This window comes from Copadichromis virginalis, linkage group LG17, assembly GCF_057382275.1.
Source record: "Copadichromis virginalis isolate Kocher_CV1m ecotype Utaka linkage group LG17, C_Virginalis_male_GT1.1, whole genome shotgun sequence".
In the NCBI taxonomy this organism is placed as follows: Eukaryota; Metazoa; Chordata; class Actinopteri; order Cichliformes; family Cichlidae; genus Copadichromis; species Copadichromis virginalis.
The window spans coordinates 19043173-19057843 of NC_140634.1; the positions used below are offsets into that span (position 1 = coordinate 19043173).

The 14671-nt window shown below is 42.7% G+C and overlaps 1 protein-coding gene across 2 annotated transcripts; it reads left to right on the forward strand.

The window, feature by feature from the left end:
• Positions 1-7284: 7284 nt before the first annotated feature.
• dclre1c (DNA cross-link repair 1C, PSO2 homolog (S. cerevisiae)) lies at positions 7285-13614 on the forward strand. 2 transcript variants are annotated; one of them, XM_085437018.1, is made up of 15 exons: positions 7285-7822; positions 7914-7965; positions 8284-8368; positions 8466-8525; positions 8652-8707; positions 9372-9473; positions 9640-9712; positions 10002-10142; positions 10491-10592; positions 10813-10949; positions 11033-11087; positions 11523-11611; positions 11774-11871; positions 12124-12198; positions 12428-13614. In XM_085437018.1, exons 1-15 carry the CDS (start codon positions 7714-7716, stop codon positions 13051-13053), a joined length of 1860 nt encoding a protein of 619 aa, XP_085293144.1. In that variant the 5' UTR covers positions 7285-7713; the 3' UTR covers positions 13054-13614. The 2 variants fall into 2 exon arrangements, with proteins under 2 accessions (XP_085293144.1, XP_085293146.1); XM_085437020.1 differs by having other exon boundaries at positions 12431-13614.
• The last annotated feature ends 1057 nt before the right edge of the window (positions 13615-14671 follow it).

Sequence of the window (14671 nt, forward strand, 5' to 3'; positions counted from 1 at the left end):
CTAAGTTAAATCACTCAAACTCTGAATGGAGTTCGGTGTGAAGAATAAAAGACTTCTGTCATAGCAACTTAAAGCAGTCCTGTAATATGAGTAATGGTATTTCACTCACCTCCTGCCTGTAGCAAGGCCGGATCAACTTTCTTTAATTACAAGTTAATAAGCATAAACACACTCCAGGGGCAGCTAAATAACCACTGGGTTTGATTTGAGGTGGGGGAAGCCTGAGATCTGAGAAGCAGTGGGCCCATACATAATCTCACCCCTCATGTTAGCATCACATGAGGGCAGTGTGACAAGCCCTGAGATTAACCCCAGCAAAACAGACCCAAAGAAAGAGAAACTCATGCTTGCTTGAAATCTGTTCTAGAAAATAAATTCCTGCAATGACGTAACTGAAGCATTTTCTCAGAATACAACTTCACTTCAAGATAACGTGACTCACTTTTGGGCCTTGAGTCTAACTTCTTACACAAGCATTATTATCTATAAACCATCAGTAAAACTGATTGTTTGATAATTAAATCGGTTTTTCTAACTACTGTCTAACTCTCGTGGAAATAAAAACCCTATTATTTTCATATTATATCAGCTCAGGTGGTTTACAGGGTTAGAAAACTGTGTGCTCAGTGCTGAATTAATTCATCTGTTAAAGAATATGATTATATATATATATATATATATATATATATATATATATATATATATATATATATATATATATGTATATATATGATTGAATTACTAAAATATCTGATCTGTATTCTTTGGTGCTCCGTTTTTCCAGATTTGCAGTCAGCGTCCTTCCGCTCTGCACATGGACTTTGGCTCAGTTATCAGTGAACACGACAGGTCACAGTAAGGCTCCAGCCTGATGTAAACAAAAGCACAAGGGCCCAGGTTTTAAGCCCATACAAACAGATCTCCCCGCTAGTTATCGGATTTTGCTGGAAGTAAGTCATGTCGATTTAATACCTACAAGCAGGATTTTAAATACTGTATTTTGTAAATTTAAGTTTGTATTATTTATGTAAGTGTGTATGTATGTATATACTAATGCTATAAAAAATATTCTGTTGGACTTTCTTGAAAACTGGTATCGGCTTAACAAAGTGGTTAAATATCATTTTAGTTCTTTTTAGATTTTATTAAAAAGTAGCTCCTTAGATACTGCAGAAGATGTTAAACGTATCATTCTGTTCCTCCGGTAATCGGCATTGAAATAATCCCAAAAGCTCCATTTTATTTTAAAAATATTTTAAATAATTTAAAACCCTTTGCCTCTCGGTCGTAGCTGGGATAGCCCCCCAAACTATTACATTTTTCTTTTTGTATTACATGTAAGTACGGAAGAGGATTAGGCCACCGGGGAAAAAAGTGGCCATATTGTTTTGTTCCTGCAGCATCTGGACTCCCCAGGAACCTACGCCAGGATCCTGTTTGTGGACTTCAGCTCTGCCTTCAACACCATCCTTCCAGACCATCTCTGAGACAAGCTTTCCCAGATGAATGTGCCTGATCCCATCTGCCGGTGGATCACTGACTTCCTGACGGACAGGAAGCAGCATGTGAGGCTGGGAAAGAATGTCTCGGACTCCCGGACCATCAGCACCGGCTCCCCTCAGGGCTGTGTTCTTTCTCCTCTGCTCTTCTCCCTGTACACCAACTGCTGCACCTCCACCCACCAGTCTGTCAAGCTAATCAAGTTTGCAGATGACACCACTGTTATTGGACTCATCTCGGACAGGGATGAGTCTGCCTACAGGAGGGAGGTTGAACGTCTGGTGTCCTGGTGCAGCCACAACAACCTGGTGCTGAATGCCCAGAAGACAGTGGAGATTATTGTGGACTTCAGGCAGCACACAGCCCCACTCCCCCCCATCATCCTGACTGACACCCCCATCACCTCTGTGGACTCATTCCGCTTCCTGGGTACCACCATCACCCAGGACCTGAAGTGGGAGCCCACCATCACCTCCGTCATCAAGAAAGCCCAGCAGAGGATGTACTTCCTGAGGCAGCTGAAGAAATTCAACCTGCCAACACGGACGATGATGCAGTTCTACACTGCAATCATCGAGTCCATCCTCACCTCCTCCATCACCGTGTGGTACGCTGGAGCCACTATCAGGGACAAACAGAGACTGCAGCGTGTTGTGCGCTCTGCTGAGAAGGTGATTGGCTGCAGACTCCCATCTTTGCAGGACCTGTACACCTCCAGGACATTGCGGCGTGCAGCTCGGATCTCAGCTGACCCTTCTCACCCTGGACACAGTCTGTTTGACCTGCTCCCCTCAGGCAGGAGGCTCCGGTCCATTCGCACCAGAACCTCTCGCCATAAGAACAGTTTCTTCCCCTCTGCTGTTGGACACATGAACAATAACCATATGACTGTACCCGCCACTAACACATGACCCTACGCTGTGTCACTGCATCATTCCATGATTGGCACTGATCACCACCTGCACTTATGTATATATCTTTCAACGTAGCACTCTTAATTCTTATTCTCATGTATATATCTCATGTATATCTCATGCACATATCTTTCTACGTAGCACTTTTAATTCTTATCCCTACTTTTATTTTTTCATGTCTATTTAAGTGCTATTTATGACACTATGTTTGCACTGAAGCACCGCAGCAATTTCCTAATGTTGTAAACCTGCTCAACATTTGGCAATAAACCCCATTCTGATTCTGATTCTGAGAATTCTGAGAAAAAACGTCATGTCCATATGTAAGCCATGCTGAAAGATCGAGACAAAAAACAACAACAAGTAAATAACAATATATAATTCATTTGCATTTAGAAAAATGTTATAATTTGGCTTTTTTAATATTTTTATTGCACTTTTTGGGCGTGGTCGATAGTGTGCATTTTATGAAATGCGCTCCTGGAAAAAAAATAAAAGGCGATCGAAATGACTCTTGGTGCCAATCTTTAGTCCATCTAAAGGCCTAATTATAATAACAATCAAATATTACTTCAAATGTTTTTTTTGGAAAATATTTAGTTTTTTTGTTTTTTGGGGCTAAAAAAACAGGGCGCTCATGTAATGAAACTGGGATTTAAAGGGTTAAAACAACGAAAATATTATTAAAACTTTATATGAATATTTCAGGGAGAAGTAGTTTTAAAAGACTGACCAATTTAAAGTGAAAAAAAATATGAATATATAAAGTTTTTATAGCACTTTTTGAGGAATGGACATTTATTGTCCTTAGGCACAAAGGTGGATGCATTTTTAAGGTACCTCCAAGGGTTAACCCTTGGAGGCTCTTAAGGACATTTATTGTCTTTTGAATTTTTAGTTTTAAACCATTTTCACTGTGTTGAGTGGATTAAAGCCAAATTTGTCAAAGAATTTTTTTTTTACTTTTTTTGTTTAATTGTGGTGTAAATTCATTAAATTAGCCTAAAATGGCTAAGCTACAGCAATGCATCCACCTTTATGCCTTTGGACAAAAATTGTCCCATTGAAACCCATTATAAACGCTATTTTTCACGCCAGAAAAAATACGGTCAAAGGGGTCGTCAGGTTTCCAGCTTGGGTTTTGTTTTGGACTACAGGGCCCTGTTTCAGGAAGCCGGTTTAGTGGAAAAACTGAGTAAGTATACCCTGAGTTAACGAAAACTCTGGGTTTTCGGTTTCACAAAGCGAGTTCAGCTGCAGCCTGAGTGAGTCACTATGACGACACACGCCGTGAAGCTAACCTGCCCCCTAGCAGGTTTACCACAACTAACCCTGACTGTCTCCGCCCCTTTGTCGGAAACCTGACAGTAGGAAGTGTCGGACATGGCGTGCCACTTCCTTGAAGAGCCAGTAGATCGTGAAGCCCAAATTCTCCGCAGAGCTCTCCGCCGGGAGAGAGTGATCAGAGCGCGTTTGGACATTTTATCATTTCCTGATGATTTTCTGTGCGAACGTTACCGTTTCTCAGCACAATCTATAATTTATTTGGATAACATCCTCAGGCCATATATTACGCATGTGACACATCGCGGACATGCTCTCAGTTCATTGCATATTATTTGTATTGCACTTCGGTTTCTTGCAAACGGGAGCTTTCTGTATAATATTGGTGACGCTGAGCACGTTTCCAAGGCTACCGTCTGTCGGGCAGTCAGGAATGTTACAGTTGCACTGAAACGTCTCCTGTACTCGTCTGTGGTGTTCCCCGGTCACAGACCCACAAGATTTATCAAAGAGGGATGCCACAAAATTGCAGGTATCAGGATGACCAAAACTTAATTCATGATGTGGTGATACTTGGACTACTACTTAAATTGCACATTTATTTTCAGGGTTCCCAGGCGTGATTGGCTGTACAGATGGCACTCACATTCCAGTCATTGCTCCTTCAGTAAATGAAGGAGACTATGTGAACAGGAAGTCTTTCCACAGCATTAATGTGCAGGTACATAGTTCCCTGTACCATTTCAAACTAACAAATTATTTCATTATAGTAATGGATGCTAATTTGTGTTCTCTGCACTGTGAAGATCATATGTGATGCTGCCAACATTATCACAAATGTGGAAGCCAAGTGGCCAGGCTCTGTCCATGACTCACAAATATTCCGTGAATGTACACTGAGCACAAAATTTGGACATGGTGAGTTGAGAATACTTTAAAATATATAAAGACCAATTGCTTCAGGGACATTTGAACTGAAGTGTATCCTTCTGTCTTAGGAGAGTTCACTGGCTACTTGCTTGGTGATAGGGGGTATCCATGTTTACCCTATTTGCTTACCCCTTACCCTGACCCTGAACCGGGCCCACAGCAGCGATATAATCTGGCTAATTGCAGGACAAGAGCCAGAATTGAAATGACTATCGGAATGCTTAAGGCCCGGTTCCAGTGCCTGCAAAGACTCAGGGTCACCCCAGAAAGGGCATGTGACATTATTGTGGCATGTGTGATTCTTCACAACATTGCCACAATTAGAGGAGAACACTGTCCTTCTGAACCAAACATCAGCAGTGATCCAAACCATGAACATCCTGACCCTCCCACGGACATACAAGATGGAAGAGCAGTCAGAGACACCATATGTCACAATCATTTCTTTTGACCCATCACCTCAACATGTTGAAAGAAGAATAAACAGATTTTTTGTTCAACTGGCTTTATTGGTCGCCTGTATTTCCTGTACACAAAGTATTAAAAGATGTAAACCTCATAAAGTGTCTCTGTTGCTTCCTCCTCCTTAACAGCTGTCAATGTTTCTTCATTATTTTCCTGTAGTAAAGAAATAGACAACATTGCTGTTCTACTGTAAACTCATATAATCTGTGGAGTATTACTCACAACTGCATGTTGGTCTGGCTCAACAGGAGGCTGCACCAGATGCAGTACACCATCACCATCAACTGATAGAATATGAGGTTTATACAGGTCACTTATAACTTACAAGGGACCAAATGGCAATTAACAAACATACCAAGCACCTTACACTTCATTGTCATTATGCTCTCAAAGACAACCAAGACTGAGGGAAGGCAAAATCAGTCGGAAAATAACTTCACTACAAAATAATCCATTATGGTAAAGGGTTTATCAAATGAATGTGTCGCACTGCAAAGGTGACTGTGAAGAAAGGATGTATGCACATCATGTATTATTTTGAATTTACCCCTTATGTAGGCACTTGTGTCTTGCGGGGTTATTGACTCAGAAGATGTCCCCGCAGAGATGCCTTCGGCCACAGGGCGCCCACTGTTTTGGCTGAGGGCCAACTGCTCAGCCTCTGTGAGTGGTGGTGGTGGAGGACCCCCACCTGTTTTTCGGGCCTCCGCTTTTTTTCTGTTGGCTATAACGGGCCACATTTGAGCATACAGAGTAAGCAAATATGTACTTGTAATGTGCTCAGATAATTTCAATAAGTGCTTACAGAAAGAAAATTAATGTAGCCTCTAACTGCAATTGATTTACATGGGACAAACAGACCAAGCACTATGGCTCATAATACAATTACACCTTACCTGTTTGGACTATATTTTTATATTTCATTTTTACTTGCTGCCAGGCACGTTTGGGGCCTGTTGGGTTGCACCTGCGCTCACATCACATCACAAAATAAAATGTATAAAATAACAAATAAAATAACATATGATAAAATAACGTGTTAAATGGGTGGAAATCCCTAGATCAATGTTTATATTAACACTCACGCATTGACTCTGTCAGCTATGTTTTGCCATGCATGCTTTTGCAGCTGTGGCTGTGTTACTTTTTTCCGCGGAATTTGCATGTTATCGGCATATGCTGCCATCAGAATTTCGGCCTCAAGCGCTGTAAGATACATTGACCGCGCCTTCTTTCCCTCCGTCTCCATGGTGACTCGCTTAATCTGTGCTCCGCTTATCAGGGCTTTATGTATCCTCGTCCGCGCGCTTCACTTGGGGTTAAAGCAACTCCGCGTTGACTGAACTAATTGTTATCAGCCTTTCTGAAACCGAATATTCCGAGTTGGACAGTTCGGGGTTACTCAACCGTGAGTGTCGTTTTTCACTCTGAGTTTTCCAAACCGGCTTCCTGAAACAGGGCCCAGGCCTTGGAGTTGTAATTTTTTTATTTGTCCACCGGGTGGTGCCCTTGCTTCACATTTGACCTCTGCTGGAAAACAGCGGGCTGCTTGGACAGACCTGCCGAAAATGACGCCTCTTTTCCGGCGTGAAGCAGCGGGTTCGCCCGCTGATCGTGCGGACCATTTTTTGGTCCCTAGGACCACGAGAGGGTGCATTTTTTTTTTTAGTCAACAGGAAATGACGTATTTGTTGTGACGTGGTACCGGATGTGTGTGTTGGAAAAAGGGGTCCGACGCAACATGCCCCGGTCATCGTCGCGAGTCAACCCGGGAGCATGCACCGATTCCGGGCTAGAGGAGGAGCATTTGCCGCCTGGAGACCATTTTCTGGTCCTGAAAAAAAAAATAAAAGGCGATCGAAATGACTGTTTGTGCCAATCTTTAGTCCATCTAAAGGCCTAATTATAATAACAATCAAATATTACTTCAAATGTTTTTTTAGGAAAATATTTAGTTTTTTAGTTTTTTTTTTAGTTTTTTTGTGATTTAAAGGGTTAAAACAACGAAAATATAATTAAAACTTTATATGAATATTTCAGGGAGAAGTAGTTTTAAAAGACTGACCAATTTAAAGTTAAAAAAAAAATTAATATTTAAATGGAGTTCTGCCAACAGACGCGCGACAGATACCAAAACGTTTTATTTGAAGTAAAAGATCTGTAGACGACTTTTGGACGGACCCTGCGCTTGTTGGTTACCTGGTAACCATGAATTTTCTTCTTCTACGTTGGAGGGCAGCGGTCACAAAGTTTCATTAGATGGCCACAAACGACATGCCATCTCACTGGTGATAATAATATTAAGAAAAGAGAGTCTGGGATGGTGGCTGAAAAATTATATTAATGTTAAATGAGAAACTGGAACATCTTAAACTCACTCTGATGAAATACCAGAGGATAAGAGTTCGCTAGCTCGACAGGAATATAGGACTTCGAGTTGACACTGGGTGGCGGTAGTACTGGCTAAATGGTCTTAAAAATAAAGCGAAGAAGGGGAGCTCAGTTCCGTGGGCGGGACAAACAAACAAACCGGTATTGGGAATAAAAATATGTTGGTTTCGTTAAGTTAAGTACGCATGAACAATTAACAGGAAACTGAAATAAAATAGTCGCAGTGAAGATGAGTTCGTTTGCGGGTCGGATGAAGGAGTACCCCACCATCTCTCTGGACCGGTTCGACAGGGAGAACCTACATGCCCGGGCATATTTCCTCTCCCACTGTCACAAAGGTGAGCCTGGCACCTGCACAGTTGTTAGAAACGGTACATATTACATGTGTGGCCTCCTGATGGCGGGTGTCCTCTCTGTTTCACTGAACAGATCACATGAAAGGGCTGAAAGGACCTCTGCTGAAGAGGAAGCTGCAGTTCAGGTGAAGCCTGGGTGCTGTTAAACTGATATTTAATCCAGTGATGCTCAGATATTTGAGTCAAAGTTGAGATTTGTCTCAGACTTCGGGTGAAGAATTACAATTGTGACCTTTCTGCACTAATTTACCATCTTTTAAACTTACTGTGAAACGTTACTATGTCACACAGGGTGCAGTTCAGCTGCTTGTTGTGGGCGTTATGGGCATCAAGCAGCCCCATGGTTGATCGGAAAGATGAATTGTTCCTGCTGTGAAATTAAAACCTAACACTGCTTTAATGAGCGTGTAACTCAGGGCTGAATATAAATTTGTTGTTTGCAGTCGCACTGTGAGGCTTTACTGCTCCTTTGTAACCAAAGAGCTGCTGCTGAACAATCCAAAGTACGCTTTTTGGGAGGAATACATCGTGAGTACACATCTCTGCTTTTATCAGATTGTTTTTTAAATATTTAAACAGAAGATATATAACGTGAGTTATCTCTCCTGTTAAATCATCTGTTCAGGTTCCTCTTGAGCTCGAGAGCCCGACTCAGATTTCTCTCGTGGACGAAGCATCAGGAGAGGTACTGGGTGCTCATCGGTTTGAGTCTGGCTCTGTGTCGAATTTGAAACTACTAAAAGTCAGACATGTAGCTGTAGATGCAACCTGTCATCCATATGTGTGAGTTTGTTGTTTTTAACCCTGACAGAAAGAAGAGGTCGTGGTGACGTTGCTTCCAGCAGGTCACTGTCCCGGCTCTGTCATGTGAGTTTAATTTTCCACCAACATTTGTATGTTTGGAGGATTTCACTTTTCCCAAGCTTCATGCGGATCCTTTACAAAACACCCAAAACTTTAATCACAACTCAGAACACAACTCACACAGAGAAATCTATTGTTTAGATCTTCTGATCTTTTACTTATTGAGGTTTTGTTACAGCTGGTCAGGAAATATATGATATAAGGTGACTTCAGGGTCAAATGGTAAATGGCCTGTATTTGTATAGCGCTTTACTAGTCCCTAAGGACCCCAAAGCGCTTTACACAACCAGTCATCCACCCATTCACACACACACTCACACACTGGTGATGGCAAGCTACATTGTAGCCACAGCCACCCTGGGGCGCACTGACAGAGAAAGTATGTAACCTTGTGGGTTTGTTACAGAGTATAACAAACACCAGGAGACCCAGGAGAACTTAAACACATCTCTTCTACAAACAATTCAGTTTCACCTCCCCTCCCACCTGCTCAGTCTGAAGCTCCCGTTTTTGTTAATTTTTCCATAATCGGCTAAATAAACTTCACTCTTTAACATCTGTGACTTCGAGGAATTCAAAAATGCGTTCTGTGTACACTTTAAAGGGGTCACATGATCAGGTGAGAAAATCGGAGACCAAACAAATTGGTAGTTTGTTTGTATCGCAGGTTCCTGTTTGAGGGTTCCCATGGAAACGTGTTGTATACAGGAGACTTCAGGTTGCCTGTCGGAGACGTGTCCAGAATGGAGCACCTACACTCGGGCAGCAGGTCAGTCACCAAACATCGCCATCATCCTCGTTTCATCCTGAGTTTCTCTGATTCGCTGTGTCTGGAATGCGTTTTCTTCTTGAGCTGTGATTGGACAGCTCACGTAAGCTTCAGATGCGGATTGTTTTGGAGCACTAAGTTCACGCCGCTGTGTCGCGCTTCACAGGGTCAAAGACATTCAGAGCATCTATCTGGACTCCACCTTCTATGACCCGCGCTTCTACCAGATCCCATCGCGGGTACGTGCTGGTTTTCAGTCACTGCTGAGATATACAGTTAACACACAGGGACAGGTGCCAGTTCATTAAGTACACCTCGCTCAAACTTAATATTTAGTACATGAACCTTTTATTGTAAATAAGTCATAACCTCACTGACATTTCCTCCATTAAAAAATCTTGTTTGTTATAACTTGTGTTATAACTCAGGATGATTATGATGAATTAGAAGCAGTCAGTTTTCTATGATTTTAATCGGTATTTGAGCCTGTGTGTGTGTGTGTGGGTGTGTTCGTTTGTTTGTTCGTAGGAGGTCTGTTTATCCGGAATCTCTGAGTTGGTTGGAAACTGGATCAGTCAGAGTCCTCATCACGTTGTGTGGCTCAACTGTAAAGCTGCGTATGGATACGAGTACCTGTTTATCAACCTGGGAGAGGAGTTCAACACACAGGTCTCTTTTGTCAGCCTTCTTTCCTTCATCACCATACCATACCATACCATACCAGCGTTATTTATAAAGCACTTTCACATAAAACAAGGGTTCACAAAGTGCTGTACATATACAAATAGCATAAGCAAAGTAAAATAAAAAATAAGATAAAATAAAATAAAACATGTTAAAACACGCTTATGGAAGCTACATTGAGTATTTATTAATGAAAAGTTTAGAGGCATGGTGGGTAAAACTTCAGAAGCTGGTAAACCACAGACATCAAATATGGGGAGAAACTGATGCATGGATGGAAATATTAACCTCATAATCATCACTGTAACATGAAGTCCACTGTTTTTCCTGCAGATCCACGTCAACACTCTGGCGATGTTCAAGAAGATGCCGGAGATCCTAAGCTACGTGACAACCGACCGCAGGACTCAGATACACGCTTGTCGACACCCAAAGGTCCCGTTTTAGTCTCTCACAAACAAATTCGTGGTTCCTTTACTTCAGAAGTTTAGATTTGTTTTCCTGAACCTCAATATTTCTGAAAAACAACTTTGTGGTAGTTCTGCGTTTATGATAATGAACCATTTCCACTTCTGATACAAAACCTAAATCTTTTCTTCTTTCATTCTTTCTGTTCCTGCGACACTACGTTTTTATCTGGGATTTTTGTTTGTAGGATGAAGAGTTTTTCCAAGGAAATCGGCTGCCGTGTGGATGCACGGCTGCTGATGGGACGCCTCTTCGCATCATCAGCATCAAACCGTCCACGATGTGGTTTGGAGAAAGAACCAAGAAGACCAGCGTCATAATAAAGTAAGAACAGCTCCAGCGTCATGCACTCACTAGAAATAAAGTCTGGTTTTGTGCTCCAAATGTATTTTTGTGTGTTTATGCAGGACAGGAGGCAGTTCATACCGAGCCTGTTTCAGCTTCCACTCCTCCTACTCCGAGGTAAACGCACTTCCACTCACACAGTATTGTATTTGGACCTTCTTGTTTGAAGTCATTAAAGATGTGTGCTAAACAATCACTCCATTCTGGTTCGGAAAACAGTTCGGAGAATTAAAAACCCAAAATTATCTCAATATTCCTTGCCCATGATGAGTAGATATATACTTGTGTCGCATCAGTGCTGATGTTTGAGGCCATGTTCATTTCTGTTTGGACAATGAAACCAAAGCCCCACCCATTTGCTGTTCAAACCTTTTGTTTATGAGGGGCAGCCAATCAGAAGAAGACTGCACTAAGAACTACTATGATATCAGTAAGAATTATTTTGAACTGTGAATCATGCAAAGCTGCTGTATCAGAGTCAAAGCTGGAAGAGTAGTCCACTTTAAAAGGACTTCATGTTGTTTCTGTTGCTATGCTTCTCCTGATTTTCAGATTAAGGACTTCCTGTCATACCTCCAGCCGGTGAACATCTACCCCAGTGTCATCCCCATTGGTCGAACACTGACTGAAGTCACACAGATGTGAGTCAACTTCATTTTAATTGTACAAATGTAAAAGTCTAAACTTACTTTTACTTGATTTATAATCAAATGTAACTTGTGGTAACTTTAAAAGGTTTTACTGCTGTCTTTATTCAACAATCTAACAGTTTAACACGACGCCATTTCTGCATGTCTGATCAGGTTGAAGCTGATGTGCAGGAAGCAGTCTGATGAGGCGGCGTTTGTTTACAAACCTCTGGGAGTCCTCAAACGCAGCAGGGTGCAGCGACCTACTTGTGGTAACACAAACACACTCGTAATGACAGGTGCTCTCCATAACAGCACGCGGGCCTGCCGCCACACGCTTGTTTACAGATCACTGCTTGGCCCCGTGTTTGCCTCTCACGCGTTGCCCTTCATTCAGCTTCTTCACACAAACACAGGAGGCGACGCTTTTATAAGCGTTTGAACAACAGGCAGGAATGTGTTGTGTTGCTTCAATAAGATAGACCAGTCATTAAAACAAGGCTGATGTGTGTTTGTGTGTTCAGACTCAGAGAGCGATGATGAGCTGTTTGATGGGCTCGATGTGGCACCAGTGAGGAAGAAGTTGGGAGTACAAAAAGGTAAGTCTGCAAGTTACTTGCTGTCACTTTGATTTGCACCAAAGCAGCTGAAATGGATTCACGGGGTCTGAGGAAGTTCAGCTGAGATGATCGAGTAGGCCCTTTAATTTTCCTGAGCGCTGTAGGATATGAATGTCACGACAGGAAGTGATGTCATGTTGCAGTATTTTTTTGCCCTGAGTACTTCACTGTTACTGTTTGTTTGATTTTGTTTCTTTTGTTCTATAAGTAGAGGGAACTCTCGAAACAACAGCACTCCCTGTGTGTGTGGAGGAGTCTTTACCGCTGACCATTACCGATGCCCAGCCTGCTGCTCATAACTACGTCGACTGCACTGAGTCCAACGGCGAGGAGGAGGAGGAGGAGGAGCAGCAAGGTGACGAGGAAAAGGTTGGAGCCGGACAGCCGGAGGACATTTCATCTCAGCCTCCGAGGTGGGAGGACTTCTTCACCACCGAGACTCTGACCGACAGCCAGAACAGCCTCAGGAGCCAACCACAGTCCTGCTGCTCTGAGATGACGGGCTCGCAGACACCCGATCTGTTCAGCGACGAAGAAACTGCCCCCGATGGCTTCAGCCTGACACTGTCCGGCTCGCAGTCCAATCATTCCTCTCAGAACATGGACTCGTGTTTACCCGACACCCTGATCATCCAACCAGAGCTGGATGGGCAGAAGCAGAGGGAGGAGGGGGATGATGGAATTATCCAATCGGAGTCTCAGCAGTCGTCAGACTTTGATATTCCCTGCACGCCGGAGTCGAAGGTGCCGCGGCGTGATGAGCTGTCTCAGTTGTACAGGAAGCTGGCTGCAGGAGAGGACATCAGGGCTCTGGACTACAGGACCGAACATTAATGGGGAGCTCCTAAAAAAACTGTGCAAACTAGAAAAGTAAAGCCTTAAAAAGCAGCCGGACGAGGCCAAAACAAGCAAACCACACAGCTACCTCCGTTTTAGTGACGAACCTCCAGCTCTGAGATCCCCCACTAGCACACTGGGGCAGGAGGAGAGGTTAACATGCATTCAGTACCTGCTTCCAGCATGAAGAGTTTCTCAGCCTAATTAGAGAGCATAAATAGACCAAACTTTAACGTAATTTTCTTCAGACCTGTCATTCTCACTTAGACCCTTAAGCTGTCACATTCCTTCTGCAGGCTGAGCTGAAACGTCCTCTCCTCCAGCGTCAGTGTTGGCCTCCAAACCCCACAGACTTCAGTTTCTTAAACCACACACTCGTTCCTGCGCACTTTAAGCCTATTGGTGGATTCTTGCACCTGTGCAGGTCACAGCTGACACTCGTTCCCTCTCTGCTGGCAGTTTGTGGTTTGTTCTGCTTCAGCTGCTGACAACAGGAGGGGAATGTTTGCATTAAAGCTAAAGTTTTGTTCCAGAAACAAATAAAATATTTATTTTTAACTCAGGTGTTATGGCTGATTATTCAAATCAAAATGGTAAATGGCCTGTATTTATATAGCACTTTACTCGTCCCTAAAGACTCCAAAGCGCTTTACACATCCAGTCATCCACCCATTCACACACACATTCACACACCGGTGATGGCAAGCTACATTGTAACCACAGCCACCCTGGGGCGCACTGACAGAGGCAAATGTTGTGTTTGATGGGAAAAAGCAGTAAGAATGCCAGACATTGCGAGTTTTTTCCCCCAATAATTCCTAAAATAAGTGGAAGAACTGCTCGACCAAAGCTGTGGTTGTGTAATACACTGCAGCTCAAACTGAATCACTATCCATGATGACATCATCAAAAATTCCAAAACTACAAATATATTCTGTATAACAATAATAAAGCAAATCTTTACTCTATAGAAACTGAGTTGGAATCATTTAGCTTTAAACCAGGTTTTTCCAGCTGCATGTGAAACAGCTGCTAGCTATCTGCTCAGCTTCACTTCAGCTTACTGAAGTCCCAGAACTGGACGTCTGCACCTTGTTGGTGCTGTTGAAGGATTTTTAATGCAACTGTCTGACCAATGATTCTAGTTTCTAGGCTAATTTAGCAGGTAAGTGAGGACTCTCACTCAAAGGACTTTTTTGCTACCAGCCTTATTCACTCAGTGTGTTCAAGTGCTTTTTTTTCTACGTTTCAGCACTTTTGCACAGTGCTGAGTACCGCTGCTGGAGTTTGAATCCAGCCTTTGTCCTGATGTGTGGAGTTGTGCTCCACCTATTATCTGGATGGATATCTCCAAGTACTCTGGCTTCTTTCCATGGTCCAAACACATACATGGATCAGATTAACTCCCTTATCTTTCCAGCCCTGGAGTTTTCCTCTGTTTCTCCAGAAGCCACAGTGGAAATAAAGGAAAGGAACCAACTTACCTGAAGCTTTTGTCCTTCGAAAATTACATGCTTCATAAAATCTACTTGGAACTCAGAAAAAATAATTATCGACTGTCAGAGCGACAGTCGGACAGTTATTGTCTGTATCGTGCTTCCAACATATAACACGG